Genomic DNA, 20,711 nt, shown 5'->3' with positions numbered 1-20,711 from the left:
GTGAAACAGAATGGGGTGGTCCACAGCTTTCTTTGCTGCTTGTTGCTGATTGAATACTGCAAGGACCAAAGGAATTCAGTATAATATTGGCCAGTTTTGTGAGCTTTTTAGCTACGTAACCAGTTTTGGCTAAGCTACACTCTCACTGTCATGAATATTTGCACATATAACCTTAATGGTAGTAGCTTGGACCTTGAACCAGGTGCTTGTACTGACTACAGGGTCACGGGGGTTTGCTGGAGCCAAACCCAGCCAACACAGGGCGCAAGGCAGGAAACAAACCCCGGGCAGGGCATCAGCCCCACCACAGGGTGCACACACACACACACACACAAACACACACACCCCAACCACACACTAGGGACAATTTAGGATCGCCAATACACCTAACCTGCATGTCTTTGGACTGTGGGAGGAAACTGGAGTACCCGGAGGAAACCCACGCAGACACGGGGAGAACATGCAAATTCCACGCAGGGAGGACCCGGGAAGCAAACCTGGATCTCCTAACTGCAAGGCAGCAATGCTACCCACTGCGCCACCTTGCCGCCCTATATATATATATATCTATTATATATATATATGTATATACCAGTAATGGCGCACTGCACGATAACATGCAGTGAAGACACTTGACTTGAGTATTTATAGTTGCCATTCTCTTACTCAGTATTTTTAGCATTCGGTTGCTCAAAGGTTGATGCGCTGGCTGCTACCTGAGCAGCAGCTCTTCTTTTTTCCACCCTAGCGGCCCGCTTTTTCTCTTCTTTCATCTGCATCTTTTCGCGTTAAAACTGATTAAGTCAGTTTTTGTGTTGCAATTACTTAGTACGTTTTCTTTAAAATTTCACTTAAGCTGGCACTTAAGTCTTCTATCTTCCTCAAGAATGATTTAAGATATGAAGAGGTAGGGGAAGCGATGGCAAAGGTGGTAGGGATGAGATCAATGCCCGTACACATGTGCAAGAGTCGATTCTACAATAAATAAAATAAAAATAAAAACAGGAATAATATTGGAGGTCAGTCTTTACCCCAAAAGCGGACAGTAGAGGTCATGTAATATATGTGTACAAAACTTTCAGATCAATAGGTCAAACGGTTTGCGAGCTACAGGTGATTACAAATTCTGGACAAACGGACAGCCACAGTAGTGTATTATATATAAAGATATATATATATATATATATATATATATATATATATATATATATATATATATATATATATATATATATAATTTTTTGCAATCAATATTATCACAGGGATCTTTAAAAGGAGAACAAGAATATAATTAAAATTAACAAAACATTATTTGTGTTTTAAATCATTCAAAAGGAGAGATAATTACTTGAACCTAAAATTTTGAATGAATGTAATGCTCAATATGACTCACTACACTGTCAAATTTGATTTCATCCTGAGTGTAAAAATGATAAAAATAAAAAGCTTGTTTTATCAAAAAGTTTAAATTAAAGGCAGGAATCTAGTTACAGGAGATACATGAACTGATATTTGCTTGTATGCTTTACTGTATATTGTTCAATCCATTCACTTTCTTCACAGGATGAGGTTGCAGAAAAGCAAAACTAATATAAGCTAGTGAGCAAACCCTGCATGGAGCACCAGAACATAACAAGACCAATTTATGCACACACACAGTAGGACAATTTAGGCACATCAACGAATATTAACACCAGGAGAATGAATAAACTCTACAGAGAATGTGACCAAGTGAAGATTTGAATGAAAGTCTTTGAAATCGGAAACACCTGCACCAGATTTTGTCACCAGTATTGCATATCACATGGAAAGAAGTCATCATAACTCAGCATGATGATTATCACAACACATAGGCTAAGATAAGTTTTCGTAAACATATTACAGTGCATTTAGACTATTTCAGAACTGGTCAGTAACATTCCCTAATAACCATCTGTTCTATAACGGGAGTTTTTCTCAGGGTTTTTCCACAACATTTTAGGTAATAGGCATATACCATGTACATATGATCATAATATGACCAGTACTGCTGCCAATGACTTCTGTGCCACCCTGCTGTCCCATGTACATTGTAGTCATACTAAAAAAAGTATTATCTCTACAAAAATAATGAAAAATATATGGGAAGAGATGTATAGGATAAAACATAATATTAATTTCTTTATACATAAAAGTTTACCATTCACGTGGAGCTCACAAGACTGCATTTACAGTATACTTTAATACTTTTAACAGAAAATGAGGCAAATACCCCACCATTGGCTTACTGTCACAGAGGGACTGAGATTAATTTAAATCTGTAAAGGATTTTCTAGAGTTCTGAGATTGTTCTATTTCTCATGAGGATCCCTTAAAGCTACTATGTAAAATGTCATTAGAAAATGTATACCTTTTGAAGAGCTACAATTACTTTATTTTACTTTAAATGTTTATGTTTTAGATTATTTATACACTGAATGTTTCAATTACACTTACGCTTATATAATATGATTTATTCTTTCAGGTCACCACCCCTTAAACATCCCTTATGTGGTATAGTCAAGCAGTCCAATATACTGGCATTTGACATTTCATTAATGCAAACATTCATCCAATAATCTGGTAATACAGTTATGAAAATGATCAAGTAAATTGTACATTTTAGCCTTTAGGGGATGCTGTATATCTTGAACTGTACAATTAATAGCATAGATCAAATTCCCTTATTGTTTTATCCTTGTCCTTTATGAAGAACTATCAAGGAGAACATATATTTTCATAAACCACAGTAGCCCTTCAAATAATGTTTTCTGGTTTGGATATGTACATAGTGCAGGAAAGAACTTCGAGGTTCTACTGTTTGTGAGTGAGTCAGAATCTGTTTGGTCCTAAGGGAGCAGAAAAGTAGTGCCCACACTGGCAAATTCAGTTAACTGTCTCTTAGTCGTGCATTGTCCCACGAATGACAGTTAATAGCTAAAGAATCAGAGATATTCACTGTCTAAATCAATAGCAGTGAACCTAAAGCAGATGTCACAGCTGAAGCCAAGAAAGAACAAGTGCTATTGAGATAGACCCTGCCTCCTATAACCCTGAACTAGATAAAGTAGATTTAAAAGTTTGGTGTTATACTGTATATAAAACATAATATTTACATTACTAGTCATAAGTTTGGACACACCCAGAAATGCTAATGTTTTTGACAGAAATTCACAGCATTTTTATGAAAATTAAATTTATTAAGTTAAGTGCCATGTCAATCATGAAGAATCCACTGCATCCACTTAACAGCGTCATCTCCAGGAAGAGGAGTAGCTTCAGTGACAGTCCTGCTCCACTGACAGACTGAGGAGATCGTTCCTCCCCCACACTATGCGACTCTTCAATTCCACCTGGGGAGTAAATGCAAACATTATTCAAAGTTATTGTCTGTTTTTACATGCATTTTTATTACTCTTTAATTTAATATTGTTTATTGTATCAGTATACTGCTGCTGGATTATGTGAATTTCCCCTTGGGATTAATAAAGTATCTATCTATCTATCTATCTGTCTATCTATCTATCTATCTATTAAATTGACTGTCTTACCTTTTCCTTAATTTGTCATGTGCAAATGCTAATTGGTTATTAAAGCAACCTTTGTAAATACATTAGCATCGCAGAAACCTTTTATTCTGTTCACTTAGGTTGCAAGGGACTGGCATTCCTAAAGTTCACAGCTTTTTTGAGAAACATGTCAGCCTTTTTGTTTTGCAGAATGAAGGCTATTCCATGTGACTGAAACTGAAGATTTCATTACAAAGGTGTCTATAACTGACTTAAGAGAATCGGGCAAACCAGATCTAACCAAAATTGAAAAAGAACGGAAAGTCCTAGATGCACAACTGAATTAAAGGATAAGAACATTGGAGACTGTAGTTTGAGAAATAAACGCCTTACAAGTTGTCAGATGGCTTCTTCATTAAAAACATGCCAAATATCAGTGTCATCTACAACACTGAAAAGACAACTCCAGGATGCTATCCTTGGAGACAGAATTTTAAAGAAAGAGTTTTATCTGTGGGTGGCACAGTGGCGTAGTGGTAGCACTGCTGCCTTGCAGTTAGGAGACCCGCGTTCACTTCCTGGGTCCTCCCTGCATGGAGTTTGCATGTTCTCCCCGTGTCTATGTGAGTTTCCTCCAGGTACTCTGGTTTCCTCCCACAGTCCAAAGACATGCAGGTTAGGTGCATTGGCGATTATAAATTGTCCCTTGTGTGTGGGTGTGTGCCCTGCCCGGGGTTTGTTTCCTGCCTCGTGCCCTGTGTTGGCTGGAATTGGCTCCAGCAGACCCCCGTGACCCTATAGTTAGGATATAGAGGGTTGGATAATGGATGGATGAATAACAACAACAACAACAACATTTATTTATATAGCACATTTTCATACAAACAGTAGTTCAAAGTGCTTTACATATTAAAGAATAGAAAAATGAAAGACATAATTATAAAAAATAAATCAACATTAACATCGAATAAGAGTAAGGTTCAATGGCCAGGGGACAGAAAAACAAAAACTCCAGACGGCTGGAGAAAAAATAAAATCTGTAGGGATTCCAGACCATGATACCGCCCAGTCCCCTCTGGGCATTCTACCTAACATAAATGAAACAGTCCTCTTTGGATTTAGGGTTCTCACGGAAGGGCTTGATGATGATGATGGTCACGTAGACTTCTTCCTTTTAATCCATCCATCATTGTTGGAGCATCATGAAGCTTTGAGTAGGTGGAGGTGGCGCAGGCCACCACCACAAAGAAACCGGAAAAAGAAACAGAAAAGAGAGTAGGGGTCAGTACCGATTTTAGAGCCACCATGAATAGTTGTTATGATGAATTGAACATACAGAGTATCAGGATTAAGTTAAATTACGATTAAAATGAAGTTATAAAAAGGCCATGTTAAAGTAATGTGTTTTCAGCAGTGTTTTAAAGTGCTCTACTGTATCAGCCTGGCGAATTCCTATTGGCAGGCTATTCCAGATTTTAGGTGCATAACAGCAGAAGGCCGCCTCACCACTTCTTTTAAGTTTTGTTCTTGGAATTCTAAGGAGACACTCATTTGAGGATCTGAGGTTACGATTTGGAATATAAGGTGTCAGACATTCCGATATATAAGATGGGGTGAGATTATTTAAGGCTTTATAAACCATAAGCAGAATTTTAAAGTCAATTCTGAATGACACAGGTAACCAGTGTAGTGACATAAACTGGTGTGATGTGTTCTGATTTTCTTTTCCTAGTTAGGATTCTAGCAGCTGCATTCTGCACTAGTTGCAAACGATTTATATCTTTTTTGGGTAGTCCTGAGAGGAGTGCGTTACAGTAATCTAGTCGACTGAAAACAAACGCGTGAACTAATTTCTCAGCATCTTTCAGTGATAAAGAGGTCTAACTTTACTTATGTTTCTTAAGTGAAAAATGCTGTCCTAATGATCTGATTAATATGTGATTTAAAATTCAGATTACAGTCAACAATCACCCCTAAGCTTTTTACCTCCGTCTTGACTTTTAATCCTAATGTATCCAGTTTATTTCTAATAGCCTCATTGTATCCATTATTGCTGATCACTAAAATTTCAGTTTTCTCTTTATTTAACTTGAGAAAATTACTATTCATCCATTCTGAGATACTAGTCAGACATTGTGTTAGTGAATCAATAGAATCGGGGTCATCAGGTGCTATTGATAAGTACAGCTGTGTGTCATCAGCATAGCTGTGGTAGCTCACGTTGTGCCCTGAGATAATCTGACCTAACGGAAGCATGTAGATTGAGAATAACAGCGGACCCAGGATAGAGCCTTGTGGAACACCATATTGGATATCATGTGTCTTCGAGTTGTAATTCCCACAACTAACAAAATATTTTCTCCCTGTCAGGTAGGATTCAAACCAATTTAAGACACTGCCAGAGAGGCCCACCCATTGACTAAGGCGATTTCTAAGAATGTTGTGATCAATGGTGTCAAATGCAGCACTCAGATCTAAGAGGATGAGAACAGATAAATGGCCTCTGTCTGCATTTACCCGCAAGTCATTTACTACTTTAACGAGTGCAGTTTCTGTGCTGTGATTTGTTCTAAAACCTGACTGAAATTTATCAAGAATAGCATGTTTATTTAGGTGGTCATTTAACTGCATAATGACTGCCTTCTCTAGAACTTTACTTAAGAAGGGCAAGTTAGAGATGGGTCTAAAATTTTCAAGAGCGAGGGTCAAGATTATGTTTCTTAAGTAGGGGTTTAACTACAGCAGTCTTAAGACAGTCTGGGAAGACCCCAGTATCTAGTGACGAATTTACTATGTCAAGAACATTATCAATTAGCACGCCTGATACTTCTTTGAAAAACCTTGTTGGTATCGGGTCAAGGACGCAGGTGGAGGGTTTTAATTGAGATATTATTTTTTGTAAATCAGGTAAATCTATCCTAGTGAAAGAGTTTAATTTGTTTATAACAGGATGTTGGGGTTTAGGGGGATCCTTAGTGTTGGGCAGATATACTATGTTATTTCTAATATCATTAATTTTTTGATTGAAGAATACAGCGACAGCCTCACAGGTTTCACTGGAAGCACTTAGGAGGCATTCCTTTGAGCTACCTGGGTTTAGTAGGTGATCAATTGTTGAAAATAAGACTCTAGGATTACTAGCATTGTTATTTATAATCTTGGAGAAATAGCAGCGTCTCTCAAGACGGACAGTGTGATTGTATTCTGTTATTTTGACTTTTAATATTTCGTGGTGGATAGTAAGTTTAGTCTTCCTCCACTGACGCTCAGCTCTACGGCATGTTCTCTTTAAATAATGGATGGATGAAGTTTTATCTGCAGCTGACAAATAAAAACAAAAAGGTTAAAATTGGTAAAAGAACACAGACTTTGGAAGGATGATAACTGGAAAAATGTATTAAATTGTACCATGGAATTGTATTTTCTCTGTTGCAGATGATGCTAGTATTTGGTGTGTATTTAAGAAAAAAGACAATTGAGGACCTTTACCTGTAAGGTGCTTGTTCCTTAAAGTACAGACTATGATGTCCTTTTCCTTGTATCCAGTTATGCATCTGGGCCTTTCCATTCTTCTTCAACCTTGGTTAGATCCAATTTGCCCTCATCTCTGAAAACAGTAATAGACAAATTTGTTTCTTGGCAATCTGTTAACATCCATTCTGCAAAAAAGCTGCTTATTTTTGGCCATTTTTTGAACCCAGAACTGAACTTTAGGAATGCCAGACCCTTGCAACCCAAGTGAACAGACTAACATAATAAAAATAAGCATGAATTTACATCAAAAATATTAACATTTTTGGGTGTGTCGAAGCTTTGACTGCTAGTGTACTTTAATATCATTTTTGTTAGGTTGTGATGCTAATAAAGACACAAATTAACTGGAACAGATGTGCTCTGAAAGTGTGACTTAGTGGATATGTAGATAGAATATAAAAGACAAGTAACAGTTCAGTCTAGACTACTGGTGCACTGTGTTTATACATTATATAGATTCAGTATTATCACATATGGAGAGTAAAATTAAAAGTTTATTTTGTCAATTATCACTTGCATAATATAAAAGGATTATTGAAATAATTACCACATCGCCCAAGGAAATGGCATATCTAGTCTCAGGTGACCAGTCATATATGGACAGTTATTACATAATGTAACGGTTTAGCACTTTTTGATTTTCACCATAGAAATGCACTATGCACAATAATATTTGCACTTGCCACATTTGGCTGACAGGCCCTGCAGCTCTAGCCACAAAAAAGGTGGGTTTAAAAAAAATGTAACTCCTCATTTTTTTAACCTGCTTATTTAGTTTGGAATCTTAGGGGGGTGCTACATATACCCTCACCAGATCAGAATTGCAAAGACAGAGAACTTGTTAGGGAGTGGGCACAATCTGGACAATGTTTGAAGTGCCTTGAGCAGGGGAAAGGCACTATGTAATTAAAATACACTGCTTAAAAAAATTAAAGGGGCACTTTGAAAACACACCAGATCTGGGCAGAAAATCATGCTGGATATCTATACTGATATGGTCTGGGTAATGTGTTAGGAATGAAAGGATGCCACATTGTTTGATGCAAATGAAAATTGTCGACCTACAGAGGGCTGAATTCAAAGACACCCCGAAAATCAAAGTGAAAAAATTATGCTGCAGGCTAGTCCATTTTGCCGAAATTTAATTGCAGCAACTCAAAATCGTACTCAGTAGTTTGTAAGGCCCCCATATACTTGTATGCATGCCTGACAATGTCAGGTCATGCTCCTAATGAGACGAAGGATGGTATCCTGGGGGATCTCCTCCCAGATCTTGATCAGGGCATCACTGAACTCCTGGACAGTCCGAGGTTCAACCTGGTGGTGTCAGATGGACTGAAACATAATGTCCTAGAGATGTTCCATTGGATTTAGGTCAGGCGAGCATGGGGGCCAGTCAATGGTATCGATTGCTTCATCCTCCAGGAACTGCCTATATACTATCGCCACATGAGGCTGGGCATTGTTGTATACCACGAGGGACCCAGGACCCACTTTCATCCCAATACCTAATGGCAGTCAAGGGACCGTTGTCTTGTCTGTAGACGTCTATGCGTCCCCCCATGGATTTGCCTCCTTAGATCATCACTGACCCACCACCAAACCGATCATCCTGAATGATGTTTTAAGCAGCATAACATTCTCCACGGTCTCCAGACCCTTTCATGTCTGTCACATGTGCTCAGGGTGAACCTGCTCTCACATGTGAAAAGCACAGGACGCCAGTGGTATACCTGCCAATACTGGTATTCTATAGCAAATGCCAATCGAGCTCCACAGTGCCAGGCAGTGACCACAGGGCCCAATAGAGGATGTTAGGCCCTCAGGCCACCCTCATGAAGTCTGATTCCGATTGTTTGGTTAGAGACATTCACACCAGTGGCTTGCTGGAGGTCATTTTGTAGGACTCTGGCAGTGCTCATCCTGTTCCTCCGCACCAAAGGAGCAGATGCTGGTCCTGCTGATGGGTTAAGGATTTTCTACGGCCCTGCCCAGCTCTCCTAGAGTAACTGCCTGTCTCCTAGAATTTCCTCCATGCCCTTGAGACTATGCTGGGAGACACAGCAAACCTTCTAGCAGTGGCACATATTGATGTGTCATCCTGGAGAAGTTGGTACGCTATCATTAGTGACACTGACCATAGCCAAATGCAAAACTAGTGAAAAAATAGATGAGGAGGGAAAAATGTCAGTGGCGTCCACCTGTTAAACCATTCCTGTTTTTGGAGTCGTCTTATTTTTGCCCCTCTAGTTCACTTGTTGTTAATTTCATTAATACCAAACCTGCTGAAACTGATTAACAACCCCCTCTGCTACTTAACTTACCAGATTAAGATTAAGATTTTAATCAGAGTATAGCATCAAGTCAATGAAACTTCTTGGATATTAAAGCAGGCATGACTGGCTTCAAAGTAAAATGCTGTTTTGTAGGCCGTTCCAGACTCCGTAATAAAGCAATGGACACTTGCGTTTCAACTCTCAAAGCACTTATCCCTTAAACACTTCTAGGATGGCTCCATCTCTTAAATCGAATTAACAGTTAAATCTAAACATTTTTTAGAAAGGAGATGTGTTCCTCAACAGCTGGAATGAGTTTGTTTAGCCCTGGGTTCTCGCAGTTTAGATTAAGATGATTAAAAAGTGCTCCTTTAATTTTTCGAGCAGTATATATAATAGTATATATAATATTATTAATAATTTTAATGATTTACTGAACCCCCATTAGTGTAACAATGGCAGAACGAGACATGAGATAATCATAGACAATGTGAACAGCAAGGCACTGCAGTTCAAAAGGAAATTAGATCTGGAAATGATTGAGTAATCTTTGGAGAAAAAAACATATCCTATAATAAAAAACCCTATAAAATGTACACTTTCTTGTCATTCTTCTCTATGAATATGATCCAGTGTTGCTATCTAGAATTTTACGGCAATGTAAGTTATACAGTATATCCTGTTTAATGAGTTTAGATATTTCAAACAGCCTTTCAGCAATGACTTGTCTAGAGCCAGACACCTCTCATTCTGCGGTAAAGTACATCGCATGCTACACTGTGGCTGGACTGTAGGCGAAAGCCCTATTGAATTCGGAGGCCACGCCCACACCCAAGCGTCATATCAAAATGGCGCTTACCTGAGGGGAGCGCCTGTAGGGTAAGTTGTAAGAAAGTGAGGTACTAGTTGCTGCAGGAGTTATGGGGTTAATTCGACTGTTGCTCACCTCCATGGCTCGAGTGAGTGCGTTTCGCTCATATCAGTTCGTCTTTTTGATTGTAGCAGCGCTGGCCGTCGTAGCCTTTTATTATTTTGGCACAGAGCGTCAGAACTTCTCCACTACTACCCGGCGTATGAAACAAACTCAGGCTAGCTACGGCACTGGCAGCGACGTGATAACCCCAGATCGGGCAGCGACGACCAATTTCCACGTTCTTATGATGTTCACCAAGGCAGATGGAAATAGTGGGTTACAACGCAAGATGCGCATTGCCCTCAGTAGCTTACTCCAACACGCGAGTTTCCAGGACGGGGAGCAACTTCACTTGCACTTTGTCAGCGACGATGCGAGCAAGGGGATTGGGCATCAAGCTCTGGCTGAGCTGCTTGTCAACGCTACCTTCAACTACGAGGTGCGTTTAATTTACTTGTTCTGTATTATCTACACTGGCCTGCTGCATTTTTACGATGTTGTCTGTGGTATTAGCAAGTAACTGAATGCATCAGCTCTAATTTAATTTCTAATGAGATCCCAACAACAGTTCAAGAAATTGAATTGAAATGTTCATAGGAGCAATGGGGCCATTACGTTAGCATCGTATGAGGCCTATTATTTTAGTATGCTTTTTTTGTCACTATCAAATTTTTGTTTCACACTGTCTAGACTTCATTACTTCTACTCGGAGTCGATTTTAGTGATCTGGCGGCCCCAGACAAATAACTACATGGGACCCCCTGACTCACCCTCTCCTTTACCATTATTTTAGTGCAAAGCCTAAATTGAAAACATGATCTGGGGCGATTTAATAAACACAAATCCTTTATTTTAATTTAGTGCAAAACAGATTCAATAAATACAGCATTTGTATAGAAAACAACAAAACAATAATGTAATAAAGTGAAATTTAAAAATGTAAATGGTAAATAAAATACAAATAAATGTAAGGTGTACATGGTAATAAAAATAAATACAAATTGCACAAATATTTTTATTTTTTTAAAAAATAAAGGTGCACATAATAGAAATTTAAAAAACAACACATAGCTTGTAAAGGTATTGCTGTAACTTTCAAAATCTCTGTGGGTTTTGGCTACAGTGACTGCAGCCACTAAGTCCTCCCGGTGCAAAGACCTTAAAACACTGCCCGCTATTGAAATTAGAGCTCGGACTAAAAGCCTATTCTGGCACATTGTATACCTTTAGCAAGATTTAACCACCTTTAAGGATGGACATTTCTCTTATAAGTGACAATATGATAGCAAGAGTCAGGCGTACTGGAAGACTACATTTCAACCTCTATCTCGCAGTGACCCAGTCTCCCTGTAGCTAAATTGGTGCTGATGATTTTGGCCGGGCACTGACTACTTGGGGTCCAGAGAGACTGAAGCTGAATTACAAATTAATTGATTGTCTAAGCAAGTTGTGTCAATTCAGTTTATTTGTTCAGGTAAAGTTCATCATTTATGAAATTGGCTGTAATTACATTTAACATTATTAAAAAAAGTTCATCACAAGCACTGACACTTTTGCAATGGAGATTTGTGGCCCACCATGGGGGGGGGCAGTTCTTATGTAGTCATCGTAATGTTTCAATGCTATGCTTCAAGGGGATTTCCCATAGATTTGTCTTTGCAATGAGTACTTATGTAAATGGATGCTCTCGGGCCACCCTTTTAGCTTGGGACCACAGGCAATTTCTTCCTGCCCTATCCTGTCACTGCACCTCTGCCTCCACCAAAGCCTAATAAATCCAAAAGAATAGAAGCCTGTGAAAGGTTTTGGAAAAAATAGATTTTTTAAATACTTTTGTATTACTTTCAGAAGTTGCATTTGTTTTCAGTGATCATTAATATTTCTGCGTATTTATGTCCTGGGAAGTTTAACCACTTGTAGAATTCTATACTTAAAGTATAGTGCAGGAACTATGTAGCCTGTTTTACAAGCTTGATGCATTTGAAAGAGAGTAGATGAGTCCATTGTTTAATACCTTATATATACTGTATTAACTTTTCCCCTGACATAATTGAACAGACAAATGGAATGTATTCTGTCCTGCTTTGGGCTTGTGTTCTTTGTGTGATGTAGTTAGAAATGTTTTCCTTTACATCCCTTGAGAACAATCCCAAGATTCCTTGTAACCAGAGAAAATCCATTCTGCAGCGCTATTTCTCCACATCACCTACTCAACATTTAAGGCTAGAACTCAAGCTCAAAAAAGAAATAAATGAAAGCAGAAATAAATATAAAAATGCAAGTTTGTATTTAAGGCAAGTATATAACTAGGAAATGCAAGAGGAAAAGGGTGTATATATTTAAATGCTGCAAAAGTTTTATCATTAGTTTAATTTTTTTTTCTGTAGCTTTACAGTCCTGATTCATGACAACATAATACAAGTTTGAATTAGCATAACCTGTCCCAATTCTGAGTGTGCATAAGAAACACAATGATTTACTTCATGAGGCAGAAGTACATAATAGCCTAGAATAGTCGCGTCAGATATTTGAAGCACAAATGTGTGCTTCAGTTTAAATGCTTAACACTAGAATCCCCGAAGCCTATGAAAAAACTTGTAATCCTGAGCCACCTTAAATTCCTTCGCACCTCTCCATTAGTGTCTTTTGCTTTGTAAATGTGTCAGTAAGCACAACCAGCAAGCAGCCTGTTATCCCATCACTGTAGCTCATCTCCGGGGTAAAAAGTTCTCCCAGCTCAAGTCTTGTTTATCTGGATGTAGGGTGCCTGGAGTTGTATAGGGTAAATATTATATTGTTATTTGGAACACGTGTTTTATGTGTGTTCCGTGTCTACAACAATCTATGTAAATGTTGGATGACAGGAAATGCGAGAAATGTTGAACACATACCTAAAACAGAAACTTTTTTTATGTTATAGTATTAATGACAAAATTTTGACATAAAGTGTATAATGTGTGAAGACTGAAGTCCAAATATCAAATGAACACTTTTTCACAAAAGGTAAATATATAACAAAATAAGTACGCTTTTATTCAAGAATATAACCGAAGAAATAAATCTTGGGTGGTGCAGTGATAAGAACTGCTGACTCATAATCAAGAGGTCACGGGTTCGATTCCGGTAACTTCCTATGTTTACCATTTTCAGTAGTGAGCTGCTCTTATTGTTAGTATCTATACTAATAAAAGGCAAAGCCCTCACTCACTCACTCACTCACTGACTCATCACTAATTCTCCAACTTCCCGTGTAGGTAGAAGGCTGAAATTTGGCAGGCTCATTCCTTACAGCTTACTTACAAAAGTTGGGCAGGTTTCATTTCGAAATTCTACACCTAATGGTCATAACTGGAAGGTATTTTTCTCCATTAACTGTAATGGAGTTGAGCTGGAATGACGTGGGGGGGGCGGAGTTTCTGTGACATCATCACGCCTCCCGTAATCCGTGAACTGATTGTCAGCGCGTCGCGTAGAAAACCAGGAAGACCTCCAAAAGCGCTTAAGAAAACATGCATTATATAATTGAGAAGGCAGCGAAAAACAATAAGAAGCGAGCGAGCGAGTGACATATACTACCATATTCATGAGTGTTGCTGCCTCGGAAAGAAAGAAAGGTGTAAACCTAAACTTTAAATTAAGTTCATAGACAGGCTACCGCTGGCGTTTCACATGCCCACAGGTAATGCGGGATACAAGTTTAATGAGAGGACGCAGGATATAAACGAGAGTTTTGATCACTTTGTAACTAAGTTAAAATTGTAGGTGAAGGGGTGTGCTTATGCAAATTCCGAGAGACTGTGTTTGTGGGGATTGACATTTAAAGGCGGGTGGGGGAGTCACGTCATCATCTCCCCTCCCATTCATCTAATTTCGGTCTGAGCTGAGCTCAGCTAATGCCGTCTTTCGAAGCAACTTTGTCAGACTGCCACCAAATACTCACAGAAAAATCCACAAGTTAATACACACGCTATCTCTAGAGTTTCTCCACACTGAATCCTCCAGGCACTACTTACAAAGGTCACATTGACAATCGTGTTACGTTATTTTTAAAATCTTTCCTTTTCTTAGCACAAGCACAGCTGAGAAGCTTGATGCATGTGCTCCATAGCGTTAAAAATAATGCATTTAATCACACTTTGCATTACAAGCAAGGGAGCTTTTGTCAATGCATGATTTCCTGGTACACGATTACATTGATCAGCGCATCCCGATTCATTTTACCCTCGCACCACCTTAGTTTGAGAAGAAGTCTGAAAAATATAGGTTAACACAGAAAAACATCACCAATTCAAGCTTTATGAATAATCGATTAAGCCATCAATAATTGTTTTGGTAAAGCCATCCTCCTTCCATTTTATAATTTTTCCGCCAATAGCCATGATTAAATGAGCGGTAAATAAAGTAAGAGCAAGCGAGGGTGACTTATTTAGGCAGGCATATATATGACAGCAACACTCATGACAATGTCAATCATGTTACGTTATTATTAAAATGTTTCCTTTTCTTTTCATTACTTCTTTAACACACTACTTCTCCGCTGCGGTAGGGATTTTGCTATATATATAATATATGAATGACCTCCAAAGAGCGCTGAGACTTTTGATATCATGAGCGTGTCTGCAAAACTGTGGTCTCCTGCCCAGCAAAGTCGAGCAGCCAGCGCTGCATAGCTGTGCCGGCCTTTGAGGCGCTGACTGCGCTTCTGCCTTAAGTCAAAGTGAGCACTTTTAATTTTTCATCCTCCCCTGCGCTATAGCCCAGACAAGTGCAAACACGGGACCCCTTTTCTACACCACGGAAAAATAATATTAAGGCGATTCACACTTTCTTTTGCACGATACGATTATGAGGTCCTCACCGGATTATGAAGACACGCACGAGTGGAGGACTGACAGTGCCATCACAGCTGATTAATGGCAGGGGCGTCTCACCAGTCTACACAAGACCCACGACTGTCCCAAAAGGCGATCATAGCGTCAGTGAACACATCTCTCTATACTATATAAAAGAAAAGGCAACTTTCCTTTCTTTACACCTTTTATCCCAAACCAAAGCCTTTCTCTCTTAACACTGCAGAGGACACAAAACTAATTTTCTTTAAATGCGGTAAGGCACATTACCAGAGGCACAAATTTGAGCGTTCACATAGAAAATGTAATTTCTATACCACAGCCGTCGTGTAGCGCCTTTCAAAAGGGATCTACTACCGAGAGATGATCCATATATATTTTAGCTGCTGTTAGTTACTTACCTGTTGTGTTACACAGTCTTTAAAATGTAGTTTACCCAAACCACTCCAGTAGTGCTCAATGTACCTGTACTTCTTAAAAGTTAATGTTTTACTGTTTAATAACTTATAGACTATATTTTATTATTTTTCCCTTGCACTCAGTGACCAAAGCTATACACACACATATAGACACATACAAACATACACACAAGTATATATATGTGTATATATTTGTATGTATGTGTATATATATATACTAGCAAAATACCCGCGCTTGATAGATAGTGTGTTAAAGAAGCAATGAAAAGAAAAGGAAACATTTTGAAAATAACGTAACATGATTGTCAATGTAATTGTTTTGTCACTGTTGTGAGTGATGAGTGTTGTTGTCATATATATATATACTGTATATATATATATATATACATACATATATATATATCTACATATATACACATACATATACACACACACATAAATACATACACACATACATACACACACAAATACATATATATATATATATACATACATACACACACACACATATATAAACATATATATACATATACATACATATCTACATATATACACACACAGCTATTTTGTATCAGTGCAATACGCTGCTTGTTAAAACGGATAACTCCCGCTCTTACATGCAAGTCTGCGTGGATATTATGAACTATCGTATTTGTTCAAGTTCTATTTAAATTTTAAATAGAAGGAATTTTTATTTAGTCGACAGAAATATCTTTGGTAGGAATGGTAAAACAGACAGGAATATTATTAGTGAATAAATCAACTCAAACCTTAAACAACTTATAATATTTTGCTCTCCATAAAAATTTATCCTGTCTAAATTATACAAGTTAGAAATAAAGTAAACATTAAAAGAACAAACATTCACATTTCTTTACTCTTATGTAATTTTATATAAAAAATAAACTTAGATTTTAAATATCCCAAAAGATTTTGCTCTCCATAAAAATATATCCTGTCAAAATGATACAAATTCAAATATGAACATGCTGCATAACAAAACCTAGAAATATAAATGAAATGTGTTCCTTTCAGCAATAACAAATCAAATCATTCAGTTTTCTTTGCTCATATGTCATTTTAGAGCTGGATGCCTGGCATCTTTTTGGCCACAGGTTCGTTTATGTTTGGTGTGAGGTTCTGTGTTGTGGAGATTCTCAGGATGGATTGCAGGTGCTCATCAGTGAGGCGACTCCTGTGTGCTGTTTTGTTAGTCTTTATCACTGAGAAGAGCTTCTCACACAGATATGTGCTACCAAACATGCACAAGGTTCGAGCCGCATGTAGACGGACTTTTTTTGTTCTTCAAGTCACCAAAGCGCCGTGCAAACTCAGTGCGCTCAGTTTATCAGCAAAGTGCGTATTTGGGAACACCGTAGTGATGACTTGGTTTAACATTACTTGGCAACAGGGAAAGTGGGGCAAATTGCACTGGTGCATTTGTGTCTCCCATAAAAGCAGCTTCACTTGAAATCACTTTGTGATTGTGCACGGGTTAAAACGTCCGCTGAAGTGTCAGATTCTTATTTAATTATGCTGCTTTCTGTATCTTCTGCATTGCATTCAGGTTAACCTGATGTTTTGTCTCATAGTGCCGTCTTAGATTAAATTCTGTAATTACAGCCACATTAGCTCCACAAATGAGACACACGGGTTCAGTAAACATATACTCAGCCTCCCATCGGTTTTTAAAGGCTCTATTTTCAGAATCAACTTTTCTCTTCAGCATCGTGTGAGCTAGCCGCAATAACTTGCAGCATCATAAGCGTAGACTTGATTAACGCGTAAGTGTTAGGCAAGGCAGCTGAAGCGCTGCATTATGGGATCTGTAGTTTATTGTGTTACCAGCGCTTCATATACCGGGCTTTAATAACAATAATACAGTATATAAAATGATCTCGGGCGGATATAATTACGCCGGGCGGATGTGGCCCGCGCCCTTGAGTTTGACACATATGGACTAAATAGAACTTGAAAAGATATATTTTTTCAAATGTGATCGCGCAATTCAGATAGAGTTGACGCGCACTACAGCCTGCATGCCTCAATAAGTCATCCTTCCCTCGGTCTTACTTTTTTACCGTTCATCTAATGAATACACTGAGTATGGCTTTACCAAAACAATCATTGATGGCGAATAAAGTATCCATTATTCGAGTATGTAGATCGGGATATATATATATACATATATATATACCCGCGTATCGCAGCGGAGAAGTAGTGTTAAAAAAGCTATGAAAAAGAAAAGGGAACATTTTAAAAATAACGTAACATGACTGTCAATATACAGTATTTGTTTTGTGAGTGTTACTGAGTGTTGCTGTCATCAAGGATTTGATTATCATTATTTCTTTCAATCAGGTTCGTATTTGTAGGATGTGTTGTGTTCAAGTTACATTCCGTGTTTGTCAATCGTTGTAAAGATGACAGGTTTCATTCATCGATTCGTTTCTTACTGCATCAATAAACAGCTCGTCTTCTTCTTTATCTGAGACCTGACACACTGCATGCACAGGTTTTTTTTTTTACACTGTCTTCCTTTAGCGTGACATTGACTTTTTCCACCCCACGGCTGTATTTAATGTTAGCTAAGACCCGGCACTTAAAAGTTTCTCTCGCAGTTTCGCTGAGTTTGTGCCAAACACCACCCTGACCATTTCATCTTCCTCTGCATAAGCACAGTCCTTCAACCGTGAATATTTAGCAGCAGTGTTTCTATTGGATTGCCTCTGACGGACGGCCTTATATGGGCAGGCACTAAATTACATGGGAGGCGTAACTCCGCCTCCCACGGGCATCGAGCAGAAATCTATTATAGTATATGGACAAAAAATAGGTTCCAGTTATGACCATTACGCATAGAATTTCGAAATGAAACCTGCCCAACTTTTGTAAGGAAGCTGTAAGGAATGAGCCTGCCAAATTTCAGCCTTCTACCTACATGGGAAGTTGGAGAATTAGTTATGAGTGAGTCAGTGAGTGAGTGAGTCAGTGAGGGCTTGCCTTTTATTAGTATTGAGATTTACATTCCAGACCCTTTGACTTATACCAAACAGGACGTATACCAAACAAATTTTTCCCCATAAGAAACAATGGGAAAATGATTAATCCGTTCCCATGAAAAAAAAAATCCTATTGCTATTGGCATATTATACATTGATGCGGTTGTATAAAATAATTTAAACACTGCTTAATACTAAAATACATAAATACAAAAGCAATTAGATGAAATAAATGAAAAGTTTACCTCACTTTTCTTTTTAATAACATCTTTGTTTTTCATAATCGTAGATACCGTCGTTCTTGGCAAACGGTATGCAACAGCCATGTCCCGGATACGCATGCCACCTTCATACTTTTCAACAATCAATTTAAATTTACATGAAAAAAACACAAAATCACGTTGTGACGATGCAGGTTTGCTGTATGCTCCCATCTGCTTCCGGGAAGCCCTTGAACCCTACACCGTCGGTAATGTGCCTCACTGCTAACCTCATCGGTAAAGCAAGGGGGTGGTGAAAAAGTGCAAAGTGCTTTTATTAAAACAATTAACAAAACAAGGTGTTCAAATTAAAGTGCAGTCTCCAAAGTTACAATAAATAATCCATAAAATCAGAAGTGAAACGTGGAGGTTAAAAACAATAGAAAAAAGTCTTCTTAAAATCAACAAAGTTAAAATAGAGCAGGAAGCATTCTTTAAAAATAAATTTAAAAAAAAAAAAACAAGAAGATGCCTGGTGCCTTTTTACCTGGTGGCCCCCCTGCTTCCCAAAAGGGGAGTCGCCCTACTTGCAGCTGACGTTCACTCTCTCTCTCTCTCACTCACTCACTCACTCACTCACTCACTCAACCTCCCCCCTGTTCTTTCTTTTTACTCCCCTTCAAGTCAACTCGCAGTATATATATATATATATATATATATATATATATATATATATATATATATATGACAGCAACACTCATAACAGTGACAAAACAATTACATTGTCAATCATGTTACATTATTTTTAAAATGTTTCCTTTTGTTTTTCATAACTTCTTTAACACACTACTTCTCCGCTGAGAAGCACGGGTGTTTTGCAAGTTATTAATTAAAGGATACGGTGTTGCTATGCTAGCAAGGATCTGGCATTCCGTTCATGGATTGTTCCTGCCTCGCACTGTATGCTTCACTGGGACTGGCGTGAAGGATAGAATAATTAAACATGTACCAAAAAGATATTTCAATGTTCCTTAAAAGTTTTGAAGAATCAGCGTTATAAGCTTACAGATGGCTTAACGTCTATTGCAGAGCTGATTGTGTGGTGATTGGGTATTTGGAGAAAGAAATGGAAGGACAGGAATTGGAGGTTAGTACATTTGAAAGAGACGGTACTGCTACAATAAAGTATTTCATCACAGGTCGCGCACTATCACTGCGCCACCGTGTTCCCATGTTTAATAACATGCTTTAACTCCTATCATCATCTTCTATATATATAATTCACTAAGGCAAGACAACCATGAAAAGCACGCCGGAAGGGGCGTGGATTCACTAAGCCGCCGACAAGTGAGACACCTATGGCACACGCAGGAAGGAGCCACGCCCACCAACTCCATAACCATTGGATATGACGACAACTTCGCGGGGCCACGCCCACCAAGTCAGCCGCGAGGACACAGAAAAAGTGGCGTCATTTATATTCGTCTGTCGTGGAGGCCACATGCGGTGCAGGTCAGGTTAATGCCATGTTCATGTCATGCACCTCCGAGCTACGTTGACTGTTCATAGAGGCATGTTTCTCGCGGAGGTGAATCGCCATATGCAGCGTGTGAAATGGTTTTGCGAGGGGTATCCCATGGGATCCTTAAAACATTCCTTTACAACGGAGATTAAAACACAATGAAGTAAGCAGTCTACGAGTTTTTGGTTACAACGCATGACCGCTTGCACCATAGCAAACTGTTTTACCCACTACATACAGCAATTCGCATCCGCGACAAACATGCGTCTTCTTAGATGCTCCTGCAGGAACACGGAAGACGTTTTCCTGCCCACCAACACTCCTTTTCACTGGCCCGGGTCTACCCTCGCTCTCAACGCATTCACACTGCCTACCCGTGTGCCCTGACGCAAAAACTCACCGACCACCCAGTTAGCCCCTTTCGTCTGTGCAAGGAGTCCACATGCACGTCTAAGCCACGTTGACTTT

At 38.7% G+C, this 20,711-nt stretch overlaps 1 protein-coding gene across 3 annotated transcripts in view; it reads left to right on the top strand.

The window, feature by feature from the left end:
* The first annotated feature begins 10,180 nt into the window (after window positions 1-10,180).
* xxylt1 (xyloside xylosyltransferase 1) overlaps window positions 10,181-20,711 on the top strand; it is an 85,226-nt gene continuing 74,695 nt past the window's right edge. For all 3 annotated transcript variants that reach the window (XR_005635300.1, XM_039766221.1, XM_039766210.1), the window contains exon 1: window positions 10,181-10,689. Coding sequence is in view for 2 of the 3 variants with exons in the window: in XM_039766221.1 (XP_039622155.1) it covers window positions 10,258-10,689 (432 nt within the window). In the remaining variant the exon portion in view is untranslated. The remainder of the gene's footprint in view (window positions 10,690-20,711) is intronic.

Source organism: Polypterus senegalus, chromosome 1 (assembly GCF_016835505.1).
Source record: "Polypterus senegalus isolate Bchr_013 chromosome 1, ASM1683550v1, whole genome shotgun sequence".
NCBI lineage: Eukaryota > Metazoa > Chordata > Cladistia > Polypteriformes > Polypteridae > Polypterus > Polypterus senegalus.
Note: the sequence above shows the minus strand (reverse complement) of the source record. Positions and strands in the feature narration are given on the sequence as shown.